Below are 25,991 nucleotides of genomic sequence, written 5' to 3'. Positions count from 1 at the left end.
CGGGAGAGGAGACTTTGTTAAGCTGGCTCTGGCTCCCTCCCCCACTCTCATCTGGAATGTCGTTGGTGGTATTTTGTGTTGATGGGGCGCTTCGACTGCGCGGACATTTCGCGCTATCTCGAAAACTGGCAATTTCATGCCCTTTGGTCAATACAGTGTCATTTAACCGTTACTATGCACTATGTCCAACACCATCACAAACTCTATTGCGTTTGAGCAAAATAAAGTGGGCTTAATCCGGTGCGTAAAAATGGGAGGAGTTTGTCTGGCCCAGGGTTCGATCCCCCCAAAAAGTACAAAAATTCACACCCCTGCTATGTGCCCTGATCCCTGTGTCATTACCTATGCGGCTGGACGGCTGCAATCGTAAGTCTTGCGGGCCAAGACAAGTGGAACAATAACGTCACAACACGAGTCCCGCCTGATGCAGAGGCTGGTAAGTGGGCGCTGCAATGAAGTAACGCAGACGATCCGTGGCATGGTGAGGACATGAGGTCAGGCAACACTCAAGCGGTCGCCGCACCCCTCACGCCGTGGCATGCTCTCGCCCGATAGGTAAAAAGTACGCTGCGCAGGTGGCTGCGCGTCCAAGCCGTAGCCGGCAGAGGGCAACTTTCTCAAATCTTTTAGTCACATGAGAATGATTCCCCCACGACTCCCATTCTTTCATCTGTGGTTTCGAGGACGCGCAGCAATCGGTGCCTTTTTAGCACGCACGGCGTGACCGGCCCGTGCTACGACGAATGGAGAGCACGATGCGCCAACGATGGCGACGGACTGCTCAGTACGCGGCGTTAGCAGCCCAGTCTATATATATATATATATATATATATATATATATATATATATATATATATATATATATATATATATATAATCGTGAGCCCCGTCTCACCGCAGCATGACCATACCCGTCAACACTGACTGCTGCTGTGGTATCAGACCTGACCACCTAACAGTCTACAGCGCAGGACGGGCGCCCTCCTGATCGGTCGTGGCACGGCCCTCCCGCCATGCCTGGCTCACACTCCACGACATTCCCACATTATGACCTGTTGTCGGAACAGAGCCGCCTTTTGCACAGCAGCTCAACAAAAACTCTGAACACCTTGCGGTCTGTCGCGGCATTGACCGGCGGTTAAGTGGCGTTTCCGTCTGCACGTGATACTGGCGCTCTGGTCACGTACGCCGTCGGGGCATACTCCAACACCAAACAACATGAAACGAAAGCGCCAATTATTATTTTCACTTTTCGCAATTGATCCTATGGCCATGTCCCAATGAGCAAAAACGAATATCACTTGCGGACAGCAGGAGGGAAATAATGCCACCGTAGGAACATTGAAGCAGACAGGTGTTGCAGCATACGCCCTACACCAACGCGCCATAGGCTCGTGCTAGTCACGAGAAGCAGTGCATTCAACAACTGAAACACAAGGTACGCCAGCGTATCCAACCTTGGCCAATCAGTTTTAACCCATTCACATCCATTTTCTCGTAATATCAGTCCATCCCGAAGCTTGGAGACATTTCATTACTCACAGCTCACCACTACACTTAAGGGGAAATCCTGAACACAACAGTCAAATCTGATGACTCGCTCAATGCTAGCGGTTCTGACTGAAGACAACAGTATCAAACGAATATGACTGACTGCATACTAAACAATTGTTTGAGCAGGAGATCGGTCGGAGGTCAACAGGTAGGTCGGAATTAGCTCGCTGCACCCGACTGAGCCAGCGAGCTCAGCAGCGCTCACTAGCTCGTGCCGTTCCTGAGCGCGCCCGCCAGACAGTTACCACACACTCCACTATGCCCCTCCACGGACGAGCCATGCGCCAGTCGCGTCTCACAGCCCAGCCCGCCCGCCACAAAAAGCAGCGCCACCTATGACGCCGTCCGAGGGGCGGCCACGCGTCCAGTGGCAGTGCCCGTCTAGCGCAGTGAGACTCTCGCCACCACTGTCTCGTCGCCGCTGTCAGACCGGTGCAGAGGAGGGGGCGGGGAGAGGGAGGGGGTGTGCGGGTGGCACACGAGCGCCGCCGGCCGTTCTTTACCAACACAGCGTCCAGAAAACTCTAATCAATCCACAGCCGCGCCTCTGCCCACGCTCAAGCCTCAACGCGAACGTTAGACGGCCGGTGCGTTGCCGCCGTCCTCCGACTTGTCCTCCGCCTTCTCCGCGCCGGCCGCCCCAACCGCCTCCTCCTCCTCAGCGCCCGACACGGCCGGTGCGGGCGGTGTGACGCCGTGCGACCCCTCACCACCGGCGGCGGTGGCAGCGGCGTCACGCGCCACCTCAGGCGTCTTGCCACTGGCTTCCGTAAGCGGCGCCATGCAGCCGGCCACGGCCTGGCCCAGCTCGGCCAGCTCCTCGTCCGAGGACGTGTCGCCCGTGCTCTCGCGCCGGTAGCGCGGCGACAGCCGGCGCCCCTTGCTCAGGTAGCTCGTCAGCTTGCCGCACGCGGCCAGCACGAGGCCCAGGTAGGGCGGCGACGGCCGCGTCGGCCGCGTCAGGTACTCCGGGTGGAACTGCACGCCTACGAAGTACGGGTGCTTGGGCAGCTCGACAATTTCCATGCGCGTCGCCTCCTTGTCCTCGGCCTGGCCGACAAAGTGGAGACCGTGTTGCTCCAGCAGCGGCACGTAGCGCGGATTGACCTCGTAGCGGTGGCGGTGGCGCTCGTCCACGCGCGTGGCGCCACCATACAGCTGCTGCAGCACCGACGGCTGCCCGCGGAACGTGGTGGCGCGCCGGCCCAGCCGCATCGTGCCGCCCATCTGACCCGGGTTGTGCTCGGGCATGTCGATGATCAGCGGCGTGGTTGCGTCCTTGACGAACTCGGTCGACTGCGCGTCCGGCAGGCCGGCCACGTGGCGCGCGTATTCGATCACGGCCGCCTGCATGCCCAGACAAACGCCCAGGAAAGGCTTGGCGTTGACGCGAGCCCACTGGATAGCCATCACCTTGCCCTCGACGCCGCGGTGGCCGAAGCCGCCGGGCACGAGCAGGCCGTCGGCGCGACAGAGGTGGCGCCACGCCTCGTGGTAGCGCACCGGGTCGCTCAGCTTGCATGCCTCCTCGAGGTGTTCAGACTGGACGAACTGCAGGTCGAGCTGGCGGCTGGCGAGCAGCGCCGCATGCTGCAGCGCCTTAATCACGCTGGCGTACGAGTCCTGCAGCGAGGTGTACTTGCCCACCAGCGCGATGGTGACGGTGCGGCGCACGTGCGTGGCGCGCTCAGCCAGGTCGCGCCAGCCGGCCATGCAGCGGCGCGGCCGCACGCCGGCCGGCAGGCGCAGGTGCAGGCACTCCTGCAGCACGTCCAGGCACCGCTCCTCCGTCAGCATCACCGGCACCCGGTACAGCGACTTGACGTCGTGCAAGCAGATCACCTGGTGCGGCGCAACGTGGCAAAAGTTGGAGAGCTTGAGCTTCACCTCGGCCCCAATCGGCTTCTCGCTGCGGCACACGATCAGATCGGCGTACAGACCGAGGCCGCGCAGCTCGCGCACCGACGCCTGCGTCGGCTTCGTCTTCTGCTCGCCGGTGGAGGACGGCTGCGGCACCAGCGACACGTGCGCGCAGCAGAAGTTGCCGCGACCCACGCGGAACTGGAACTGCCGGAACGCCTCCACGAACGGCATGCCCTCGATGTCGCCGATCGTGCCGCCCAGCTCGATGATGCAAATCTCGGGCTCGAGGCCTTCGGGGTCAACGGGCCGGCGCGCAACGCGCTCCACCCAGTTCATGATGGCGTCGGTGATGTGCGGAATCACCTGCACCGTCTTGCCCAGGTACTGGCCCTCGCGCTCGTGGTTGATCACCTGCTGGTAGATCTTGCCGGTGGTGATGTTGTTGTCCTTGTGCAGCGTCACGTCCAGGAAACGCTCGTAGTTGCCCAGGTCGAGGTCCACCTCGCCGCCGTCGTCCAGCACGAACACCTCGCCGTGCTCGTACGGCGAGAACGTGCCTGCGTCAATGTTGATGTAAGGGTCGATCTTGATGGAGGTGACGCGGAAGCCGACGCCCTTCAGGATGGCGCCGATCGAGCTGGCAATGACGCCCTTGCCAATGCCGCTGATGACGCCGCCCGTCACGAGGATGTACTTCATGATGACGGGCTTGGACGCAGAACGGAACTCTGCAGTTCTGCTGGGAGGGAAAAACTATCAGGACATGAGAGGAGCAGTACTGTGATGTATTTGTGACTAAACTTGGTACATGTCCATAAGAAAACATATTACAGCCACCAAGCATTCAGTACCATACTGTAGCATCTTCACCAATGACTTCATAAACAATTTAAGAACAAACAATGCATTCTAAATGGCTACCAGGCTACATTATTGAACTATACCTTGTCAAACATCATGAATTACATTTGTGTGTATATGAATGTACCTACACACACATAGGTCACCAACCACATTGTTTGTTTATGGCAGGCTGTGTTATTTGTCACAAGTTGCCTGATATTCCAGAGTTTGGCACCAACACGCACCAAGAGTTTTTACAACAAAATAGCAATGAGGCCAGCTACCAAATGAACTATTCATGATGGCCAGTTACAAAAAACTTGCTCTCCATGCTCCAAATTCAACACACCCAAATAGGCAGACACCTTTACCACATCTACACCTGAGAAAAACTACAGTAAAATGCTACCTGGCATCTATGCATGAAATAACACCTTGCTGTGAGGTATTGAGACATGTGAGTGTAAAATACAATTACCATGTCTAATGCTACCATGCTTGAGGGTCGTAACTGTCACATTCATATAAACACATAAGCTTCATTCATGCAAAAATGCCCACAGGCAAAATCAAAAAATTTTATTGCTGAATTTGGTATAAAAATATCAGTGTTCATTCTCTGCCCCATGACTTTCATGTGTTTGACACTTCCCTTGTACCTTGCTGTGTGATGCCTATTTTACAAGAGCTATGTTATATCGTGAGCTTTCCATTCAAATATCTGTCTGTCATCACGATTAAACCAACAAAGTTACTTCACATCCAGGGCACCAAATAAACAAAAACAAGCTACCATGGATAATTTATCAGGTAAGACAGTAGTGCTTCATACCACTGTTTTCCATACAAGGCTCATTAAGCAGCTTAGAGGCATACTTATAAGGCTCATTGCAGTACATTTTCTAAACATAATAACCTTATGGTCTTTCCCTCTCTGAATGCAAAACCCATGAAAATACTACCACATTCCACAGAGATAGAGCCCTCATCCTGGCCTGTCCCTTTGAACCTTGAATGTAACAAAACCCAGGGTGAGTGGTAATTTTTTACTTTGGTACCTGTGCGGCCGACGGAGGGAAGAGCTACGCTGGTTGCAGGGTTTCGAGTACTGTCGTACTGGGGAAATGCTGTGAGGCATCAGCTGACATTGCGATGTCACTGCAAATGGTTTTGCATCGATCGGGATCGGGGCTCCTTTGGGCCGACTGAAGGCCATAAGGCTTTTGCAAGTGATATGATGTCACTGGTATTCGGCTGGGTATGTGACGTTACTGGTGGTGAGTTTTTAAGGCTCTTTTGGGTCCACTGAATGCCGTAAGGCATCAGCTGACGATATGTCGTAAATGGTATTCGATTAAACATCAGGCGCGACCGGCCTCGTTCCATCTTTACTTTTCGTACCTGTCTGCTGCAAGCATTTGCGTGCCGTATAAAGGTTTCACCGAATCAACTCAATGTGTGACGTCACTAATCATCCCTTCATACGAGTGCACTTACGCCCCACGGCCACGGTGTGTTATGGTCCGCGACGTATCACCGGATAGGGTGACGTCACTGGTATTCGAATAAATACTGGGCGCAACAGGCCGTGCTTCATTTTCACCTTTGTACCTGTCTACTGTAAGCATTGGCGTGCTGGATGAAGGCTGCCGAACCACCTGAGTGTGTGACGTCGCTGGTCATGAGTTTTGCCGGGGCTTTTAGGCCCACTGAAGGCCACAAAGTGTCAGTTAACGACGTCACTGCTATACGACTGATTGTAAGACGTCAATAGTCGTGGGTTTTCACGGGCCCTTTAGGACCGACGAAATGCCGTACGGCATCAGCTGGCGATATGACGTCACTGGTATTCCGCTGAACATCAGGCAACAGGCCATGCTCCAGCTATACCTTTCGTACATGTCTACTGAAAGAATTGGCGGATTTTTTGCGGCCAACAGAAGACCATAAAGCATCAGCTAACGATGTGACGTCACTGGCATTCGACTGTGCGTGATGTCACTGGTCATGAGATTTTACGGCCTCTTTTGGGCCGATGAAAGGTCATACGGCATTAACTCACGATGTGACGTCACTGGTATTCGAATAAACTTCAGGCGCGACAGGCCATGTTCCACCTTTACCTTTGGTGCTTGTCCACTGCAAGCATTGCCGTGATGAAGGAAGGCTCTGCCGAATTACCTGAGTGTGTAACGTCACTGACCATTAATTTGTACACTCTTTTGAAACCACCATAGGCTACAAGACATCAGCTGACGATATGATGTCACTGGGTTTCAACTAGACATCATGCGCAACAGGCCATGTTCCGTCTTTACCTTTCATACCTGTCTATTGCAAGTATTGGCGTGCTGAATGAAGGCTCTGTCGAGTCTCCTGAGTGTGTAACGTCACTGGTCAAGAGTTTTTGCGGGCTCATTTCAAGCCCCTATACGGCACAACGCATCAGCTGACGATATGACGTCACTGGTGTCCGACCTAACATCAGGCGCAACAGGCCATGTTCTATCTTTACCTTTCGTACCTGTCCATTACAAGTATTGACGTGCTGAATTAAGGCTCTGTCGAGTCTCCCGAGTGTGGGTGAATACTCAGGTGAATCGGCAAAGCCTTCATATAGCACGTGAATGCTTGCAGTAGCCAAGTAAAGATGGAACATGGCCTGTTGCGCCGAGGTTAAGTCAAATACCAGTGACGTCCTATCGTCAGCTTATGCATTATACCATATAGCGGGTTGAAAAAGCCCATAAGAACTCTTAACCAGTGACGTTACACACTCAGGAGATTCGACAGAGTCTTCCATTCAGCACGCCAATGCTTGTAAACGACAGGTATGAAAGGTAAATATGTTACATGGAACATTGCGCTTGATGTTGAGTGGAATACCAGTGACGTCATATCATCCCGCAATACTTCACGGGATATGATGCTTTGTCACATTGGGCGGCCCAAGTGCACCTGTATAAACTCATGACCGGTGACGTCACACACTCAGATGGTTTAGCATCGCCTTGCTATAGCACGCGAATGCTTGCAGTAGACGGGTATGAAAGGTACAGATAGAACATGGCCTGTTACGCATGATGTCTAGTCGAACACCAGTGACGTCATATGGTGAGCTGATGTGGTATGCCCTATAACGGGTTCAAAACATACTATAAAAATTCATGGTCAGTGACATTACAATCCGAGGTAATTTGGCAGAGCCTTCCTTCAGCATGCCAATCCTTGCAAAAGACAGGTACCAAAGGTAAAGGTGGAGCATGGCCTGTCGCGCCTGAAGTTTATTCGAACACCAGTGACGTCACATCGTTAGTAAATGCCGTATGACCCTTCGTTGGCCAAAAAGAGGCCATCCAATCTCATGACCAGTGACATCACATACAGTTGAATGCCAGTGACGTCATATCATTAGCTTATGCTTTATGGCCCTCAGTTGACCCCAAAAATCCATAAAAAATCTCATGACTAGTGACGTTGCACACACACAGGTCATTTGGCAGAGCCTACCTTCAGCACGCCAATACTTGCAGCAGACAGGTATGAAAGGTATAGATGAAGCATGGCCTGCTGCCTGATGTTCAGCCAAATATCCGTGACGTCATATCGTCAGCTGATGCCTTACGGCATTCAGCCGGTCCGAAAGAGCCCGTGAAAACCCACGACCATTGATGTCACACAATCAGTCATATAGCAGTGATGTCCTTAGCTGATACCATGTGGTCTTCAGTGGGCCCAAAAACACCGATGAAACTCATGACCAGTGATGTCACACACCCAGGCGGTTTGGTAACTTTCATTCAGCATGCCAATGCTTGCAGTAGACAGGTACGAAGGTGAAAATGAAGCACGGCCTGCTGCGACCAATAATTAGTCGAATAACAGTGATGTCACGCTATCTCTGATGATACTTCACGGAACATGACACACCGTGGCCGTGGGGCCTAAGTGCACTCGTACAAGTGATAATTAGTGACAGCACACATTCAGGTGATTCGGTCAAACCTTTATTGGGCACAAAAATGCTTGCAACAGACAGACACAAAAGGTAAAGATGGAACGAGGCCTGTTGGGCCTGATGTTTAATCAAATAACGGTGACGGCATATCGTCAGGTGATGCCTTACAACATTCATTTGACCCGAAAGAGCCCTAAAACCTCACGACCAGTGACATCATATACCCAGTTGAATACCAGTGACATCATATAACCAGCAAATGCCTTATGGGCTTCAGTGAGCCCAAAAAAACCCCATCAATGCAAAACCATTTTAAGTGATGTCACAATGTCAGCTGATGCCTCACAGCATTTCCCCAGTACGACAGTACACAAACCCTGTAGCCAGTGTAGCTCTTCCCTCTGCTGGCCATACAGGTACCAAAGTAAAAAAAAGCTGATTGAGTGAACATAAGTTCTGGAGTTGACCATGACCAGACCCAGGTGGATTGAAATAAACAAGCCTTTACATCACACCTCAGCTTTCCACCTGAGGCTCATGTTCTCTCCACCTGTATGAGCCTCGATACTGATTTCATTATCAAAGAACACTGCATCCGTGCACATAAAAGAAAGGTATGAATTAGCATTACATACATAGGAACTGCCCCAGCTCGGTGTAGCAATAGCTAACAGTATTCCAGCCAAAGACATAAGACTTGGAGAGCATTAGTAGGGGTGCCACAGCCCTGCCATCTATCACTAATTTTAGCAAGGCCTCTTCAGTGACAAATAAAGACTGAACTGAAAGGGGGATTTGAGGACCCCCAGGTCCACAGGGAACCTGACTGCATATCGCTAACTCATACCCTTCTAATTTTGGCTTAATCTCAGAGTGGGGCAGAGCCAGAAGAAAGCCAGTTGAAAAAATGATTTCCCATTCCTTTCACACGCTATGAGCCCGTCCATAATCACCCACAGCTCACCAATAACCCAGACCCACGTGGCCCCGCCGACTAACGTCGCGTTCTGGAACGAAGCAATGCCTGAGATTAACTTGCATTGCAATGTCGCATGACAATCAAAATCGCCACGCTACCAACTATGATATTTGTATGCTGCCAAATCATCTTTGAAATCCCTTCGTGATTTATTCTGAGAGGAAGTTCTGAGGAAAGTGATTCTGGCCAGCGCCGCACTTTTCTGCAGTAGCGCAAGCAGAGCGAGGTGGGGGGGGGGGGGGGGGGCACAGAGGGCACATGCCCCCTTGGGTTCAAGCCTGAAGGTCCCCTCGGGACCTGTGATTAGGGGTCCGGAAGCTCGGACGTGGCGTTTGCAGCAGGAAACACCATAAGCCCAGCTCCATCCCCGTTACTTTTTCCCATGCTGTCCGCCAGTCTGCCACGAGCAACCGCGAGGGCGACAAGCGTGAGCACCAGCGCCAGTCTGCACAGCTGGGCTGCACGCGCCTAAGGCCCTTAGTCCTCGGACTGGACCCGATCGTTGGTCCCGAAAGCCCTTCGGGCCCTATTCGGGCCTCATCGAGCACCACCCGTGGCCGAATCGGGGCCCATTGCCGATACAGGACCCCCTGTTGGCACTGTGGTCATAAGGTCTCTTTAGGCCCTTGGGCATCCGACAGACACAGGGGTGACTAATGTCAATCACCGACCCGGCCTTTGCCCCTGCTTGGGAAATGTGTCCCAGGCCCACACCGACGAGAAGCGGACCGTATGGTGCTGTTGGTGTCTGGCCGACATGCGGACACTCATCTGCTTAGGTGGATCCCGATCGGCGCAAAGGCCTTCTGGTGGGCATTTGAGGGTCCGTTCCTGCGGACCGGGGCCTCTGAATAAGAGCTAAGGCCGGCCCTTCGTGCCCTAAGGCCCTCCCATCGTGCCCTTAATCGTCGACCCCGGCTCCAGCCGCTCCTAGGACCTCCTCGAACCCTCCCATGGCCGAATCGGGCTCCATTTTCAACAGAGGGGGCCCTGTTAGGCGCTGAAGGCTTCTGACAGACGCAGGCACCCCTGGCTTTGTTCCTGTTTGGGAAGTGAGCCCTCAGGCCCATACCGACACGGAATGCACTGTGCGGTGCTGATGGTATCTGACCGACACAGAGGCCCGTATCAGCTCAGAGAACACCCAATGGGCTCAAAAAGGCCCTCTGGGTGACATTTAAGCGTCCAGCCCTGTGGGCCAGGGCCCCTGAACACGACCTCCGGCCGGCCTTTCGGGCCCGTCGAGCTCTCCAAAAGTGCCAGTAAGGCCCCTCACGACCTAAGGGGGGAGAGGGGGAGAGCACGTGCATACTGTTGCCCCTTGCCTTCGCCACTGTCAGAGGCCAATATACTTTAACCTGCCGGGGCGGTCCCGACCGTTCAAGGCAACTCATAGGTCCTAGGCTCTTCTCGTTGGCTCGGAGGCCGCTACACAGTTAACGGGGCCTCTGTGTTGAGCATTCCCTGCACCCTAGATCGCACGGATGCCGTCCACATTGGTCTTGGGTTTTCCATTTCCCGACGGACCTGCGCTGCTCACCGAGGCCCTAGACTGCCATGACCGCTTAAGACTACCACGCTGTAGCTTTTCACCCGCCCGGCCTGTCGGGCGGGTGACTTCATGCCGTACCTGGACTTCATGCTGTGTGGTTATTTCAAAAATGGTGTCCACACTACGTCCACATGGACGAGCCAGTAAACCTTTAAGAAGTTAGGGTCGCTCCAAGGCTCGAGATAGCACGCATCACCGTGGACAAGATCGACTGGACAATCAACCATTTGCGACAGGTTTAGATAATGCGCATCCCGGACCGCCAGAGCTCGCATCTGGTGCATATTTTACGATCGCAATTTGAAACGTGTGAAATCTCTCATGACTTTCACTGTCGCTGCTCCTGTTTTGCCATTTGATTGGCAGTGGAATGCCACTACAATCACGTTTGTGCGAGAAATACCTTTGCCAACCTTGAGAAAACATTGGTTGTCTTCTGTCTGGGTCACATAGTGCTTTAAAAAGCTGATGCAGGATACAGTCCATTTTGTTTTTGTCCTGATCCTCCTGTGTTACGTAGTGAAACACCTGCCAATCATGGCAGACTAGCCTTATATGCGAAAGAGTTGTTATGCCAGAAATGTTAAATAGCTGTAGAAATAGCCACTCTTTGGTGCAAAATGAACCTTGCATTATTAATATAGTGTTTAGGGCCCTAGTGTGCCAACAGTTCTGTTAATTTGTCTATATTTTTTGGAGCCCAGTATTTCCTTTTTGTCATATATATTGTGTGTGATGGGGAGGGGCTGAAAGGAGCATGGGGGAAGGGCGGGTCAAGTCAGTAAGCGGGGCTTAGGTCTCCTTGAAAGCATAAAAAGCAAAGCCCCTGCTACTATCCTTTCGATATGGGTGGTATGGGTAAACCCATAGGTTTACCTATCCCACGAAGTCCTCCGTACACATTTCCATAGTCTGTGGAAGCCAGCCCTTGACCCTGCACGCACAGAGGCTTGCAGCGCCCCTGCGACTCACTACAGGCCAGCGTGGGGCAGGTTCGCAGTCCACACACATTTCGGAGATAAAGCTCCAGATAGACTCACGACGGCCGCGCGCCACACACGAGCAGTGGCGCGGCGTCACGACCGCGCGGGTCCTCGCGGCCAGTCAGTGGACGGCTTGGAGCGGCTCGGGTGAGTGTCACGACCACGCGCTGCACGGTCTCCGGCTCAGGCCGAGGCGACTCTTATTACGACGCGTGTATTTGTTCGATTGTGTCACGACCACGCGCTGCACGGTCTCCGGCTCAGGCCGAGGCGACTCTTATTACGACGCGTGTATTTGTTCGATTGTGTCACGACCACGCGCTGCACGGTCTCCGGCTCAGGCCGAGGCGACTCTTATTGCGACGCGTGTATTTGTTCGATTGTGTCACGACCACGCGCTGCACGGTCTCCGGCTCAGGCCGAGGCGACTCTTATTACGACGCGCGTATTTGATCGATTGTGTCACGGCCACGCGCTGCACGGTCTCCGGCTCAGGCCCAGGCGACTCTTATTACGACGCGTGTATTTGGTCGATTGTCTGGAGTTTCACTCTCAGTATTTGTGTTGTTAGTTTGTTCACTGTTTCTCGCGGATTTTCCCTGAGGTGACTTCTGATGCCTGGTTTGTGGGGTCACAACCAGTTGTAGATATCGACGTGGTAATAAGCCCATCACGGAATCCTTGCAGCACCAACAAACGGCGGTAAACTATTTTAATTTTCGATGAAAGGTTTCGGTATTGGCGTCCGCCATAAACAGAACCGCAATGTGTCGACCAGACACAAAAGTCAGCAAATACTTGTTTTGCCTACTGAAACCGATCGGCTTTCGGTTCATAGGCTTCATCAGTTGCATTCGAATATGAATTTGCACCTTGTATGCAGCGCTTACAGATTGCTTGCCATATTTTTATCTATGGATACAACTTCTTCGAAGGAACGTGTCATAGATATAACCTTCCGCTGGTGCCAAACCTCGCGACCTGTCATTTGTTGCCTCACCTCGTTGATTGTCGCGTTCAATCACGGTAAATTTAAGCAGCTATCTGAAAGGGTCAAAGACCACAGAAATGCCTCGCAAAAAATCAGCACATGTTGGTCAACTAATGATTTAGACAGCACGCCAGGCAGGGTTCAGCTCAGCTTTGAACATTGTAACTATTGGAACAAGTACAACACGGCCAACATGAAGCCGATCCGGCTCCGTTCTAGCGGGAGGACAAGTTGCAGTGGCCATGTCCTAGGCCTAAAAACTGTTATGATTCATCTGCACGATTTTTAAGAAAGACTTGTGTCATCTGACTCACCGAGTATAATCTCTCCTTATTTTTTATCAATGATTGAAAATAATGACTTGACGGCTTGATACAGGCACCGGACAGGGGTCTGGTGCCTGCATCGTGCGAGCGGGCGGAGATTCCACAGTCTCAAAAAGAAATCTTAGAATCTGACGCTATGTTCACCTTCAAAAATGGTGGCATCAGTTTTCAAAACAGTGCATCGGATTTTCCAAAGATCCCAGCAGTACCCGGCCGTAAACCAACGTCACATGCCTGAAGTGAGCCACATTCCGTGTGCATATACAGACAGACCTGGTCCTCGTCTAGCTCACAGCTTAATTGACGGGCTGACTGACTGATTGGGTCGACGAATGACGCTGCAGTCGTCGGGCGTACGTCTTATGTTGTGGCAGATGACCTAGAGCGTGCACAATCACAAGACACATTTTGCAACTGTTAGGTGGCTTGAAGATACATTTAATGACACGTTGGGGTTAAAATGTTGTATTTTGAAACGGAAGCCAGCCTTCTGCTTGGTCAGCTGCGGTGGAACTTAAACCAGAGCTATTTTCTTTCACCGCACTTATTTTTGTAACCTTCGCCACATAAATCTGGAGGGCCACTTCGCTGCAGGCGAGACCTCTTCAGGCCTCGTCGAACTCACCCTCCGACGGCTCGTGGCCCGCCTTGCGAACGCAGGAACCTACGTTAGGCACTGGTGGTCCCTGACAGATACAGCGGCCCCAACCAGGGTATATCGCTGTTCCCGGCTTTATGGCTCATTGGGAAGTAGACTTTCGCCCCACACCGACCCGGAGCCAACTGTAGGTGCTGGTGGTGGCTGACCAACATATAGACCCATCTTGACTCAGGGAGTCCCCGATATGCGTAAAGGGCGCTCCGGTTGTTACTTGAGGGCCCGTCCCCACAGGCAGGGGCCCCTGAGTCAGACTCCGACCAGGCCTTTGTGCCCTCAGGCACTCCAATCGGGCCCTTGATCGTCGTATCCGGTGCGCCCTCTAGGCTCCCCGGGCCTCCTCGAGCACTGCCTCTGGCCGGCTCGGAGCCCTTTGCCAACGCAGGGCCCTTGTTAGGCGCTGTCGGGCGCTGACAGAAGCTGCAGCCCCGACCCATGTAAATCGCTGATTCCAGCTTCATTCCTGCCTGGGAAATGGGCCCTCAGGCCCACGGTGCCACGGAACCGATTGCGCGTTACTAGTGGTGTCTGACCGACATCTAGGCCTTTATCGAATCAGGGGCCCTTGATCAGCGCGCAGGGCCCTCTGGCCGGCAATGGAATGCCCAACCCTGCGGGTCAGGGCCCCCGAATGCGACCTCCTGTTGGCCTTTCGCGTCCTTAGGGGCCCCTCAGGCCACTCTGAACCTGGAGGAGGCACGTTTCCCCCCGTGCTCCCCCCCCCCCCCCCCCCCTCTGCCTGCGCGCTACTGCCGTCTGGTGGATTTCATAAGCATGAGCAATGCCATGAGCCCCTGGAGTTCACGCGTGGTAACTGACTTTCACGACCTGGCATACAAGTGTGGTGAAGCGCACTGAGTCGCTTTCAAATACTGATCGGTAGTGAGGTAAATTTCATCCATTAAGTTCTGCCAGGACTGCCATCTCAGGCATACCTTCTAGCTTTTCATCAACAGGCGGACCTCTGAGCTTCGCTGTGACGCCAGGCTCTCTCCATTACAACACTAAAAAGTGAGCCCAATAAAAACGGTGCGGACTATACCTTAGTTCGACATTACGACAAAAAAGCACGCGGTGCAGGGATTTTGCAGCACATCCAAGCCCATAACTCGGTCCAAGCACGACTGACATGATTTGTGGCGATGTCCATGAAAATCTCTCATCACAATGCCTGTTACGGCTATGCGAAAGAACAAGGAAGAGCATAACGTTTGCGAGAAAGTTGTGTAGTTAACTGATTTCATTCACAATTATTGCTGGATTGTACATTAACAGATGCCACCAACCAGGAAAATTATCCTGCAGTGACATCTCGTGACATGACACTTACAATGTCAACGCTTACACCATGTCATGACGAGCTCGTCGTGACATTGTGTAATAAAATGCAGAAAAAGAATATTGATCTTACATAAATAGCACTGCTGACAATTTTAGGATTGCAATGGATAGTGCGGTGCCGTTTGTCGCCATGCGAACGCGCCCTTTACTGCTGGTTTGTAAGTTTGTTCACCAATGCTGACCTGATAATTCAAAGGCCCTAACGCATTCCTAGACGAGGCTGCAATACAGATTCTACAGTCAAACAGATCTACAGATCTTAAGTCAAACATGCAAAGGTTCCTTGTCATGGGCCAACGTGTCACACCACGACTTTCTCACCCCGGGCGCTGTCCACTCGGCTGTTGCGACAAAAATAACAGGGCATCGCGACATTTCACTGGACACAGAAGGCGAGCCGAACCCTCCCCCCCCCCGTCCGTCACTGTGGCCAAACCTCCTATTACGTCGCCCCATGAATGAAAGGACTAGTTCAGAGGCAGACCAAAGCCTACAGTGATTGCGCGAATGGTTCTCAAATGGCTCATGCCTGAAACCGCCTCTGTACAGTCGCGTGAAGAGGGGCATGGGTCCCAGCCATGTACCTTTGCCTGAAACCTTTGGGCGTCAAGCAATACAGACCTAAAACCCTTAAGTTTTTGAGCTGCAAGCCCGCAAAGGTGTGAAAAATTTTCGTGCAAACCGGTTCGAGGCCATTCAAGCCGTGCCTCCATATCAATATCATTCAAATTATGCCACCCCACAGGTCATGTAGCGTTCAAGACCAGGAAAAATATTATCGGCAAGCCGTACGCAAAAACGCACTTTGAAACGCACACTATACTTCTACTTTATAAAATGCACTTCAATTGGCTCTAATCAGTGTTGAGCAAACCGTGCAGGACGTAATAAGATATAGTTATACGATAATAAGAATAAGAAATAGGAAGTCAGACAGGTTTACCACGTGCTATTTATTACGGATATGAAACATAAAACAGAATCACTTCAAGGGAATGTTTCACATTTGAAAATATTGACGTCAGCATAAGTAAGTCATCAGTCACCGAGTACGTCATCGTCAGATCAGATGATGAAACCAGCTCACTTATGACCGTTGTTATACTATATATATATATATATATATATATATATATATATATATATATATATATAGGTAGAACAAACTGCTCTGGGCAGCACGATTTCTCTGTTTACTAAATGTGGTACCAGATACGTCACTGTTTGATCACGTCACCTTGCAGAACATTGATTGGGAGCGAATTGGCGGCCGTTATCTCAGGAAATCGTGCTTATGAACGCCATATATAAATGACTCGACTATTATATCTTTTCTTGGCCTTTATCATCGCATATCTCATTAAAACACGTGATTCGGATGATGTTCTTACAGAATCATGACTGCCAAGGTAACCTTGAAATGCTCTCCTACGATTAATCTCTCACATATTTTCGGCCTTTAAGCTCAGGAACCAGAGGAATTGAGGTCTTAAAAATCGCATGGCCGTGAGCTACATCAAAAGGTCTTCAATATGGCTATTTCGGCTCAAAACCCCACACAAGTGTAGAGCGCTCCCTTTAAGAATAACACCATAACCGAGCACGCAAATACAGTACAACATCTTAAACTCACAAATAGATATGCAAAAACACCTCGAGAAAGGGCCAAAACACGGGCACATAACGATATTTCGATCAGAAAATACTTCCAGCCCGTGCTGTCACCGCTCGACGAGATTGAAGTACTACAAGTAAGTGGCAATTTCGCACAGCTAGTTTGGCAGTACCTCAAAGTCATAGAAACGTTCCATGACGCGATCAAAGGATGGAATGTTGAGTAGCACACCTAATAAATAGGGAAACTTTGTTGTCTGCGGCAGTCCTTTCTATTTAGAAGTGCGCCAACAGTCACGAGTGAGTATGTTTCATCATATATGATGCTTGCTTTAATATCTTCAAATGTGGAACACTCCCTTTAATGGAATAACGTCATCGAGGTTTGTTACATCCGTGGTGAAAGCAAGTGGTGAAAGTAATTCGTGGCAAAGCTAAGTCAGCTAAGCCAAGCAAAGCCAAAGCAATCCGCGGCTGGCCGCCCGGCTGTCAGGGCATTCGTGACGCTCCTGTTGTGCTCCGCTTGCAGCGCGGTTTTAAAAGGCCTTGGAGACGCCTCTGCCTGGCCGGTGGTGGCGGTCACGTGACCGAGCCCCGACCTGGCCTTAGTCGAGTGACGATCCGAGAGGGCGGCTAGGGGGAGGCGCGGGTTGTGCTCGCTTCCAGGGTGGTGATCGTTCATCAGCTTGTGTTCAGGGTTCGTCGGATATGGTTCAGCTCTCGGTAAGTCACGTGTACTTCGGTTTTACTGTAGGCATGCATGCTTTTCACAAGGATGTAATTATATTGTGGATCATCCCGATGCTGCTTAGCTGCGCCGTCGCCTTGCTTGTTGCTCGAGGGTTTTTTATTCGCATCCCATCGAGCGTAGCGGCGCTGTCAGTTCGGTGCATCAATTCGTTGCTGGGTGGCCACTGCTGCCATGTAACCGAGATGTGGCGCCACCTAACGGTGCGCTGGGAGGGCGCAACGCTTAATTGACGGATGTTGCTCTCAGTGGGTGACGACTGCGAGGCGCAAGGTTTCATACGCGTTATCATGCGTTTTCTGGTTGTGCAGTGTGTGACATGATGCAGGTCCAGTGCTAGAGCTTTGTATCTCTTCTTTTGAGGGGGGTATGAACCTCCAACGTTTAGATTTCCCACCCCCATAGTGTTTGAATGGGCCCCGCAATAAAGTTCTGGGGCCCCACAATATTTGGCTGGGCCTCCACAATGTGGAAACTGGTCCGCAGCACTCTAGCACGTTTTTTGAAATAAAGATAAGTTAACATTTTCTCCTCAAAATAGTTTAAATAAAAATGCATTTCAGGTCCAAGGTATATATATACATATATGTTGCTCAGGTGAGTGGCATGTCATGACACAAATATTGATATGTTAGTGGCGGTGGCAAAGGGCAGCGAAGCTATCGAAGGTACGAATATTGATGAAATGCTGAGTGAGGAATCTGACTCGAGCAGTGCATAAACAATACGAGTTCCACGGGATGAAAAGCCGAAGTAAATTAGGCATACTAGGCATACAATTATCTTGTATTGGAAGGTTAAATGTTGTCAAAGGAAAACGCGACTTCTCTCATCTGCGATCAAACTGCCAAAAAAGGAACGCGACACACATCGCCGCGCACCCTTTTATGGAGCGTCAGGGACTGCAGGAGCCATGTTAGTGTTCAGGGGCCATGTTAGTGTTCAGGGGCTATTGCGCAGCCGGCTTTCGAACACGAGCCTCCTTCGCGGGAGCCAAGCCGCTAACCACTCGGCAATCGCGCCCCGGCGAGAAGAGATTGGCATCTCATATGTCTGGAACTTGCCGTCTGTATTTGCTTGTACGCCAAAGTGTCCAACCATTTGTGTCTAGGGGCACGCGCAGTTTCGTTACGATGAATGCGCACTTATCATGCACAATGTTTCCCATATCTAAAAAGGGACTGAAACGGAACGACACCAGCTAGGCAATTGGTTAGGTAAATAGGCCACTTGTCGAGTGTTTAACCCTTTGGCCATTAATCTTTAAAGCATATCCAGTGGTTCGATGAACAACAACATTTTCCGTGAAGCCAAAGTGGAACGATTTATTTGGGCGTCAAGCCGTTGTATGAACATATTCGGCTGCATATGGGCGTATCGCTGAGACACACTTCAGCCCTGCCCGCATCGTTTGTATTTCTTCGAGTGCGAACATATTCGCTTGCTGTTGTTGTTGAGTACATATATATTTTCTCACTGGTGATGGATCTTACGGCATGCATCGTTACATGTAAAAGGTACGCTGGTTTTCAACCCAAAATAAGCCAACGGATTCACCCGTTGTTTCATGAGATCAGTTTCATTGCTGGATATGCGAAAATTCATTGGCTGCTAGGGATCCACAGTGAATCAGATCATACAATCATGCATTCATTTAGAAGCATATAAAAGGGAATAAGCATGAAATGAAATGACTGCAATCTCCGCCGAACAAACCGTGGACGCAACTCACTTCGCTATGGTTTATTAAGTCATTTTTATAAAAAGTTAACACTCATAGAAGTTGACGGCCTCTCTCGGGGTTTTAAGAAGATAATGACGGGCTCTTTTCTTCAAATTCATCAGCAAAAAATTAAAAACACCAACGTTTGGCGTTGCAGTCTCCATTGGCTTCACGAGGGCGGCGTTGGAGCTAATACTCGGCGGTAGTCCATGGACGGGCGAAAACGACCACTCATCTCCAAATGGTACTTTCCAACGCTTTATGAAATATATCCACGTGCGTGCAGAAGGTGTCCTGAGCCGTCGTTTTCCGCCATGCGTATTTTTCAGATTAATGTCCGGAACAGACAAGCAGATGGAACACCGCGAACTCATGGCACAGTGGCGTAATCTCGATTGCTCGAGTTCTCGAAAATTTCTGATCAGGAGCTGTAAGGCGCCTTCGTCCCAGCTTACCGTACCGAACAGCCCCTATTCTGGCGATATAGGGACCGGGTTTGCTGCAGGTTTCCACGACCCTGCAGCATGGTCAGCACACCACTCAATAAAGTGTTTTCTTTAGTCCACTAAAACTTTCCGGAGGAGCCCACCGACTTCTCAGAATAGTTGCCTTCCGCAGCCTCCAAGCGCCACCATTCGTGGGTACGTTTGGAATCTACTATGGCCAGGAGGTGGCGTGGTCAAATAGTGATTGGTCTTTCGCCGGTAAATAATTGGTCTTTGAACCAAAACAAGATGATGAATCATTGTATCGCATTTTGAGAAGCTATGATACATCTATGAAGAAACATTATTAAGGTGTTAACGCCCATCTCCTGTCCTGTGCTCATCCTTAAGAGATGAACTCTAGAGGATGAGCACAGCTCGAAATATTGAATGATGTCAGTATAATCATCGTTTAGCACTACACCGCCATTTACCCAGCACTTTCTGGCATATTGAAGATTGTTATCTCAGCAGTAGGGCGTTAAATTCATAATACCAAAAAACCAGCAGCTGATGGATTTTTCCTTACACCAAGTCTAAATTATGACCACAGAATGAAGCAAGCAAAATACGTACAGAATGTGTCTGGAATATGGGATGGGCAAGGTTCATGTGTTTGGTCCCCCAATAAAAGCGAAGATTTTCACCCCTGGGAGGGTCATTGCAGTACTGTTGAGCACCATTCTGTATGTTTAGAGGATATGCACTGCTAAAAGTTCTCTCTTCTAGGCCTGTTTGTCGACTAGGTGTGCCATGTTGGTATTTTCACAATTGATCATTTACCCTCTGCTGAAACCGTTGCCAATGCATCGTAAAAGTTCTTGCTCCGTGATATTCGGGGACGCGCGTTGACGTTAAAAAGCCCGAGAACGCCACATTCGTGAGCCTCGTCTTCACTCTCTTTAGCCAGGACTCTGTATTAGGCAAGCGCACTGGGGTTTGACGGAGTTTGTATCCTGCCAAGAATCCAATGCATTTTGTGTTAAAGAATCACGGTACTGTGGAACAAAGCGGAGAGTTTGGCCCGCTTTTGGGGGGGGGGGGCTTGTATAATTTTGTCGCGCGACGTGAATGTCAAAGGATGGAAGTGATGCACGTTGGGTCTGCTTTGGGCCTAGGATGTCCTTTGACGATAGTGCATTTTAACTTTCCAAACGTCTGCTAGCGGTAGAGTGGCGGCGGACGCACGTGTAGGTACCGGCTGGCCAAAAAAGCCTTAGATTGGTTCGATGGCTTAACAGCCATCTGCATCGCTTTCTGTGTGTCAGCGTGACTTCGTCTGGGTTCTTTAACGCCTTAATGTCTTTAACGCCAAAACGCCTCAACCCGTTTCGTTTCGAGTTCCTGCAGTGCAGCCTCTTCCTGGGCTGGTGCCTTTGATGATTAGCATGCGGCAGCAGAGACAAGCGGGGGTCGATCGAAGTTTTACGGAAGCTTGTGTCATTTTGTGTATGCGAGAACTGTGTGACGTTCGCTTTGCCACTCTCATATGCCTCCATCGAGAAAAGCAGACAATTCTTTCGATGCCGGTTTCAGTTCTTGGTCAGAACGCCCAGACTTTGCAGCCTAGCCGTTTATGTTTATAGCAGCTCTTATGTAGAACCGTGCATCGGATGTTACGATGTAAACGTCTGAATCATTAGTTTTGTTCCTTTTCGTTGGTATAGTTTCCAGGGCTTCGAGTCATTTTCCTTTTTTCATGGGCTGTTCTGAACCTCAATTATTTCGCTGACCTTGTGCACTGAAGCCGTTGTTCTCATAACACATCCCAATGATTGCTTGCGCCCTTTGTTTGACCTATGCTTTTTGGCACAGTGATGGTCGTTCTATCGGCATAAAAATTAATTGATTTCGAACAAGCTGTTTCTCGTACATGAACTGAAAGTTGCACCATAACCCCGCTCACTTTGATGGTTTTCGGCGATAATTCTGCGCGGCACGCAGACGATTATCGATTTGAGGACATACTAGCCCGTCTCCATAGCGCGATTGGCAAAATGTCACAGCCTGCAGCTCATAACCCAAGTTTTTTCTCAGCATGAAACTGAACTTTGCCAGCCGAACTTTGTTCTGTCTGTCTTCTGTCACCCTGTCACTTCATCAGCACACTAATAAGCGAGAGAAGCGCTGTGTGCGAGCGAGGGGTGGTTGTCAGTAAAAAAAAAACAGGCTGACAGGTGGGGTCTGGTATAATTAGGTACAGGGTGCCTGACCACTGTCCGCGTCCCAGCGGGGGCTATGCTTACAATAGCACCGAGCGTAACCCAGTCAAGGCTCGTTTGCTATGGACGCCAACTAGGCCGACTAGGTTTTGACAGAATGGTAAGGTAGTAATGAAGATTTTGAGAGAAATGATGACCTGACTTTTAACGTTGGCTTATGCACGTCAAATTCGTTGACTCCGTTAAGGTGTCTAAACACCCTTCGCTCTTTTATCTTTGCTTGTTAGTTGTGCTTTGGGAGAACAGGAGCAGCGGATCAGTGTTGGGAAAACATAATTGAATCTGGAAGGAGGCTAACACCTAGATACTCTACCCAAGCAGTTAAGGAGTAGTGAGCCGAGCGAAGGCGTTGTGAGATAATTCGCGTTCTGATCTAAATAGGGCAATTTGCTTACTAGGCCCTGCGATCAAGGTCTGGGCGCTGAGTGCCCGGGTGATGAGATATCTCTGGCGTAGGGAACGCAAGGCGCACAAGCAGAACAGAGAGACGACGAACGTACACAGGGGGCGCAAAAAAATCCGATGGCGACCACAGTTAAGACAGCGATCTTTCAAAATTCCCTGTTGATCCATTATTGTACTCAACTTTCTTAAGTAATAAAAGCAGATACCTGAGATGTCGGTATCGATTTGAAACACGGTTTTTCTTCGTTTTGATTGTTTCTGCTCGCTTTTGTCTGTATGTGTCTGTTTATGTGCGAAGGCATCTCCAGAAGGCCTTTTAGCATCTCCAGCAATCCAATAGCTTTTAATCTTATCGTTCGGCAAGTAAGATAAGGCCAATGTTTGGGAGCAAGATCAACAGAGCGAGCCTGGTTTCGTCAGCCGGAGCGTATGTGAAAGCCCGGCCGCGGAGCCCAAATCGGTGGCGAAACAGGACCTCAAGTTGAACACGGGCCATGCTCCTCCACTGCTGTCCCGATCACGACAGCACCGGCGCCGCGCGCCACTGGCTGGTGCTGGACGGCGCGTGGCTCGGCGTTCAAATCCCTCCGTCGCTCTCAGACGCAGGGGTCTGCGCGCGGGACGCGTCCGCGCACATATTATCGAACAACGTGACCTGCAAGTTGTCTGGGCGTGGGCCTGGCCCGGCTTGGCACTCTCAATGGACGAAATTGATAAATGTGCAATGGACTGTGGTTTTGGTGTTCACAACTACAGACTTGTGAAACATGCAGATATTCTGGATGTGGACTGGTCACAATGATCAGAATGACGCGCCGAATACTGATGACCAGAATTACAAATCTGTTGTATCGGGAGTAGCTCCTGAAGCGTTGGCATTGACTGACTGTCGGTTGAACGCTGGCGCACCTTGGAGTCGCGCAGCTGAGACCTGACCTGACCTGACCTGATTTTGGTCGGCGTATTCGCGTGCACCGCGCACTTGGTCTCCCATCTGCATCCGCTCTGCTATAAGAAAGCTGACGCCAAGCCATAAAAAAAAATCCAGAACGGGTCGATACATGGTTGGCGCACGGCTGTGTGTGGTAGCCGGCGCCCATCGACTCACTTATCGTTTGTTGTATGTAAATGTGCAAACTTTTTCCTCTGTTGGAACTGAATATGGCAATACCACTGCGGGTTCTAGTCGCCGAGATTTGTATCAGTTTCCGACCCGTTTTTTTCACGTTTGGCGATTTAAGGCTGCTGTGCTTCCCACGTCAGTCATACGAATAGGTTAAGCGGTGATGATGTTTTAACTGCAGTTATACTCCGCCTTGCCAAATCGTTTGCATTAAAATGCCTGGAAGATACAAGTAACTTTTGAACAGTTGCGGTATCTGTTGCCGGAAATGTATCCGTGGTGCAAACAGCGGCTGCAAAAATGTGATCCCTTTGAGTCCGTCCCGGGCTAAGCTGGGCTGCGCTGCAATAGCCAGAGTAAGAGTGCATCTTTTCTGTCACCGACGAAAATTGGAACAGCCTGAATTGTCACCTGGAACGAAATCCATCACATACCATTGCAATGTAACCATAAAAGCGATAAACCACGCAAAAGAAAAATAAATCAATTGTAATGCGTCATAAACATCACAAATCACAAACGCCGGGCGCCACGAATGTTTTCATTTCGGAAGGCTTATTCGCACTAAAGCATCATTTGTTGGTCATGCAAAAGTTCCGGTGATTAGCACGTGGGTCCTGGGGCACGAGTGGCCGGCGCAGCGGGCGTAAGGCCAAGGAGCACGGCCGTTCGGTTAAGACCTATGATGTGGCATTTACGGAGAGAGGCGAGAACAACCTTGGTCAGTGTCCGTTTCACAGCCATAAGTGCTCTATCTTACGACATATTGTGGCAATGTCAGCGTTGGAGAAAGAGCTCTTGCTAGGTTTAATTCATCCATAAAAATCACTCTCCACCGCTTTGTTGTAGGCTATGCCCTCTTTTTGATGTTGGAAACTGCGTTGCCATAGGTTGAGAATTGTTTTCCTGTTTTAGGTCTTACACATTTTTCTATATCTTTAATCACTGCGCCTGAAATGGAATTTCAGTTTTCCATATTGCCTAAAATTCAGATTTCTAGCCTTTACAATACACGCCTGGGCAATATTTGCTGCCCGATCCAGAACCACCAAACACAAATCGAACACTGGATAGCCTATTTTATGGCTTCGGTCACATGAAACGCGGGTCAATTTTCGCGCAACGGGCCGTGCTTAGCGCCATTGGCTGATTATTTTGGATATCCGGCGCTGCGACTTTTTCGTTATATGACGACCTTTTCTTGTGTTTCAAACAATTCTGATTTCAGGGTCGCTCATGGAACAAAATCGTGTCTTTTTAAAGCGGCATTTGGGCAGTGTACATATCTTTAATGAACTTAAGTCAAGTCGCGAATCAAATTCAAATCTGATTGCATCATGTCCAGCCCTAACATTTCCACTAATCTGTCAGACATATTCACGCGCAGCACAACATATGTTCCAGCTATGGACCTGGAACCTAATGATTACACATCACAAACACGTAAAAAAAAAAATAGAGGAGAGCGTGAATTACTTGTTGCATTAACCCACACTGTGCCATGATGATTGTTTGCACTTAAACAGAGCGTGCGGTGCCAATACCTCACTGCAGTGGCGGTGAGGTATGGTATATCAGCCAATCAGCGGGCAGGAAAGGACGAATGCGCTGGCTTATATGTGGCGAGTAACTGCGCGCTGGAGACATGGCCATTATGTTGGTTGCTAAGCAGCGTACGACAATCACATTTCCCTAGAGCCTGGTACAGCTGACTGACACGACGCAATACCTGTTCCTCATCTTAGCATATAGTAGACCGACATGAACTGGTGCGTATCAGTTGACCAGCCTTACCATGTGTCTAAAGCCGTATACTCACAACCGTCAGCTGAGTGTTAACACAAAAACAACGTAATGGCCGCCGTCACTGCCGCGTTCGCAAACTGCTATCAGCGCTGACAAGCGACATCACCGGAAAGCCATTGGCTAGAGCTAACGACACCTTCCGAATGATGTCGACGTGGTTAGAAGTGAATATTGCTTGGGAGCTGCCCGATAACTTCGTTCTTCCATACAAACCAAAGCAAATTTGGGGGCTGTGACAATATCTCGTCAATAGAGGCGAATTTGAAGAAACCAAGGCACCACAATTTTTAAATCAAAAGTTCCCTACCATCCTACGTGCACAGTCAAAAATCCTAACTTGACTATACACACTTCCTTTAATGTAGCGGTGCCAGCACGTCGCGCGCGGCCCGCGAAATCGTCAGTTGCCGCCCGTCGCCCGCGCCAGCGATGAATCACCATGCGGTGTTGCTAAAAGACAATACCTTCTCAGAAACCAGCACTGCTGGGGGACGCCTTTTACGTCAAGAAAGTGCAATGGATGCTCCGGAGGATACTGCAGGTTTGGGCGCGATTGCGCGACATGCCGGAGAAGTATCCTCCGAAAACCCTAGGGAGTCGCGTGCCAAACTAACCGTTATGGGAGGCGTGGGAGGTTGTGCACGGTCTGCCGGCCTCGAACCTCAAGCGTATCCACGAGACCCACGCCATCGCAGATCCAAAATCAGGTCAGCAGCAGCTGTAGACGCGCGTTCCGGCCAGGTCCGTGTCCATTCTGCTAGAATACGGAGACTGGAGCACGCATCGTATGGTAAAGTCATAATCTAACTCTGCACTG

General features: G+C 50.4%; 1 protein-coding gene across 3 annotated transcripts; it reads right to left on the bottom strand.

Moving 5' to 3' along the window:
* Nucleotides 1–1,882: 1,882 nt before the first annotated feature.
* On the bottom strand, nt 1,883–9,221 carry LOC119110348 (CTP synthase 1-A). Of its 3 annotated transcripts, none has more exons than XM_037234129.1 (2): nt 9,183–9,221; nt 1,883–4,153 (listed from the first exon to the last, which is right to left on the bottom strand). In XM_037234129.1, exon 2 carries the CDS (start codon nt 4,114–4,116, stop codon nt 2,131–2,133), a length of 1,986 nt encoding a protein of 661 aa, XP_037090024.1. In that variant the 5' UTR covers nt 4,117–4,153; nt 9,183–9,221; the 3' UTR covers nt 1,883–2,130. The 3 variants fall into 3 exon arrangements, with proteins under 3 accessions (XP_037090024.1, XP_037090025.1, XP_037090023.1); XM_037234130.1 differs by having other exon boundaries at nt 1,883–4,156; nt 9,183–9,196; XM_037234128.1 differs by lacking the exon at nt 9,183–9,221 and adding an exon at nt 5,662–5,726.
* Between the last annotated feature and the right edge of the window lie 16,770 nt (nt 9,222–25,991).

Source organism: Pollicipes pollicipes, unplaced genomic scaffold, assembly GCF_011947565.3.
Source record: "Pollicipes pollicipes isolate AB1234 unplaced genomic scaffold, Ppol_2.1 Scaffold_7231;HRSCAF=8579_pilon_pilon_pilon, whole genome shotgun sequence".
NCBI lineage: Eukaryota > Metazoa > Arthropoda > Thecostraca > Pollicipedomorpha > Pollicipedidae > Pollicipes > Pollicipes pollicipes.
Note: the sequence above shows the minus strand (reverse complement) of the source record. Positions and strands in the feature narration are given on the sequence as shown.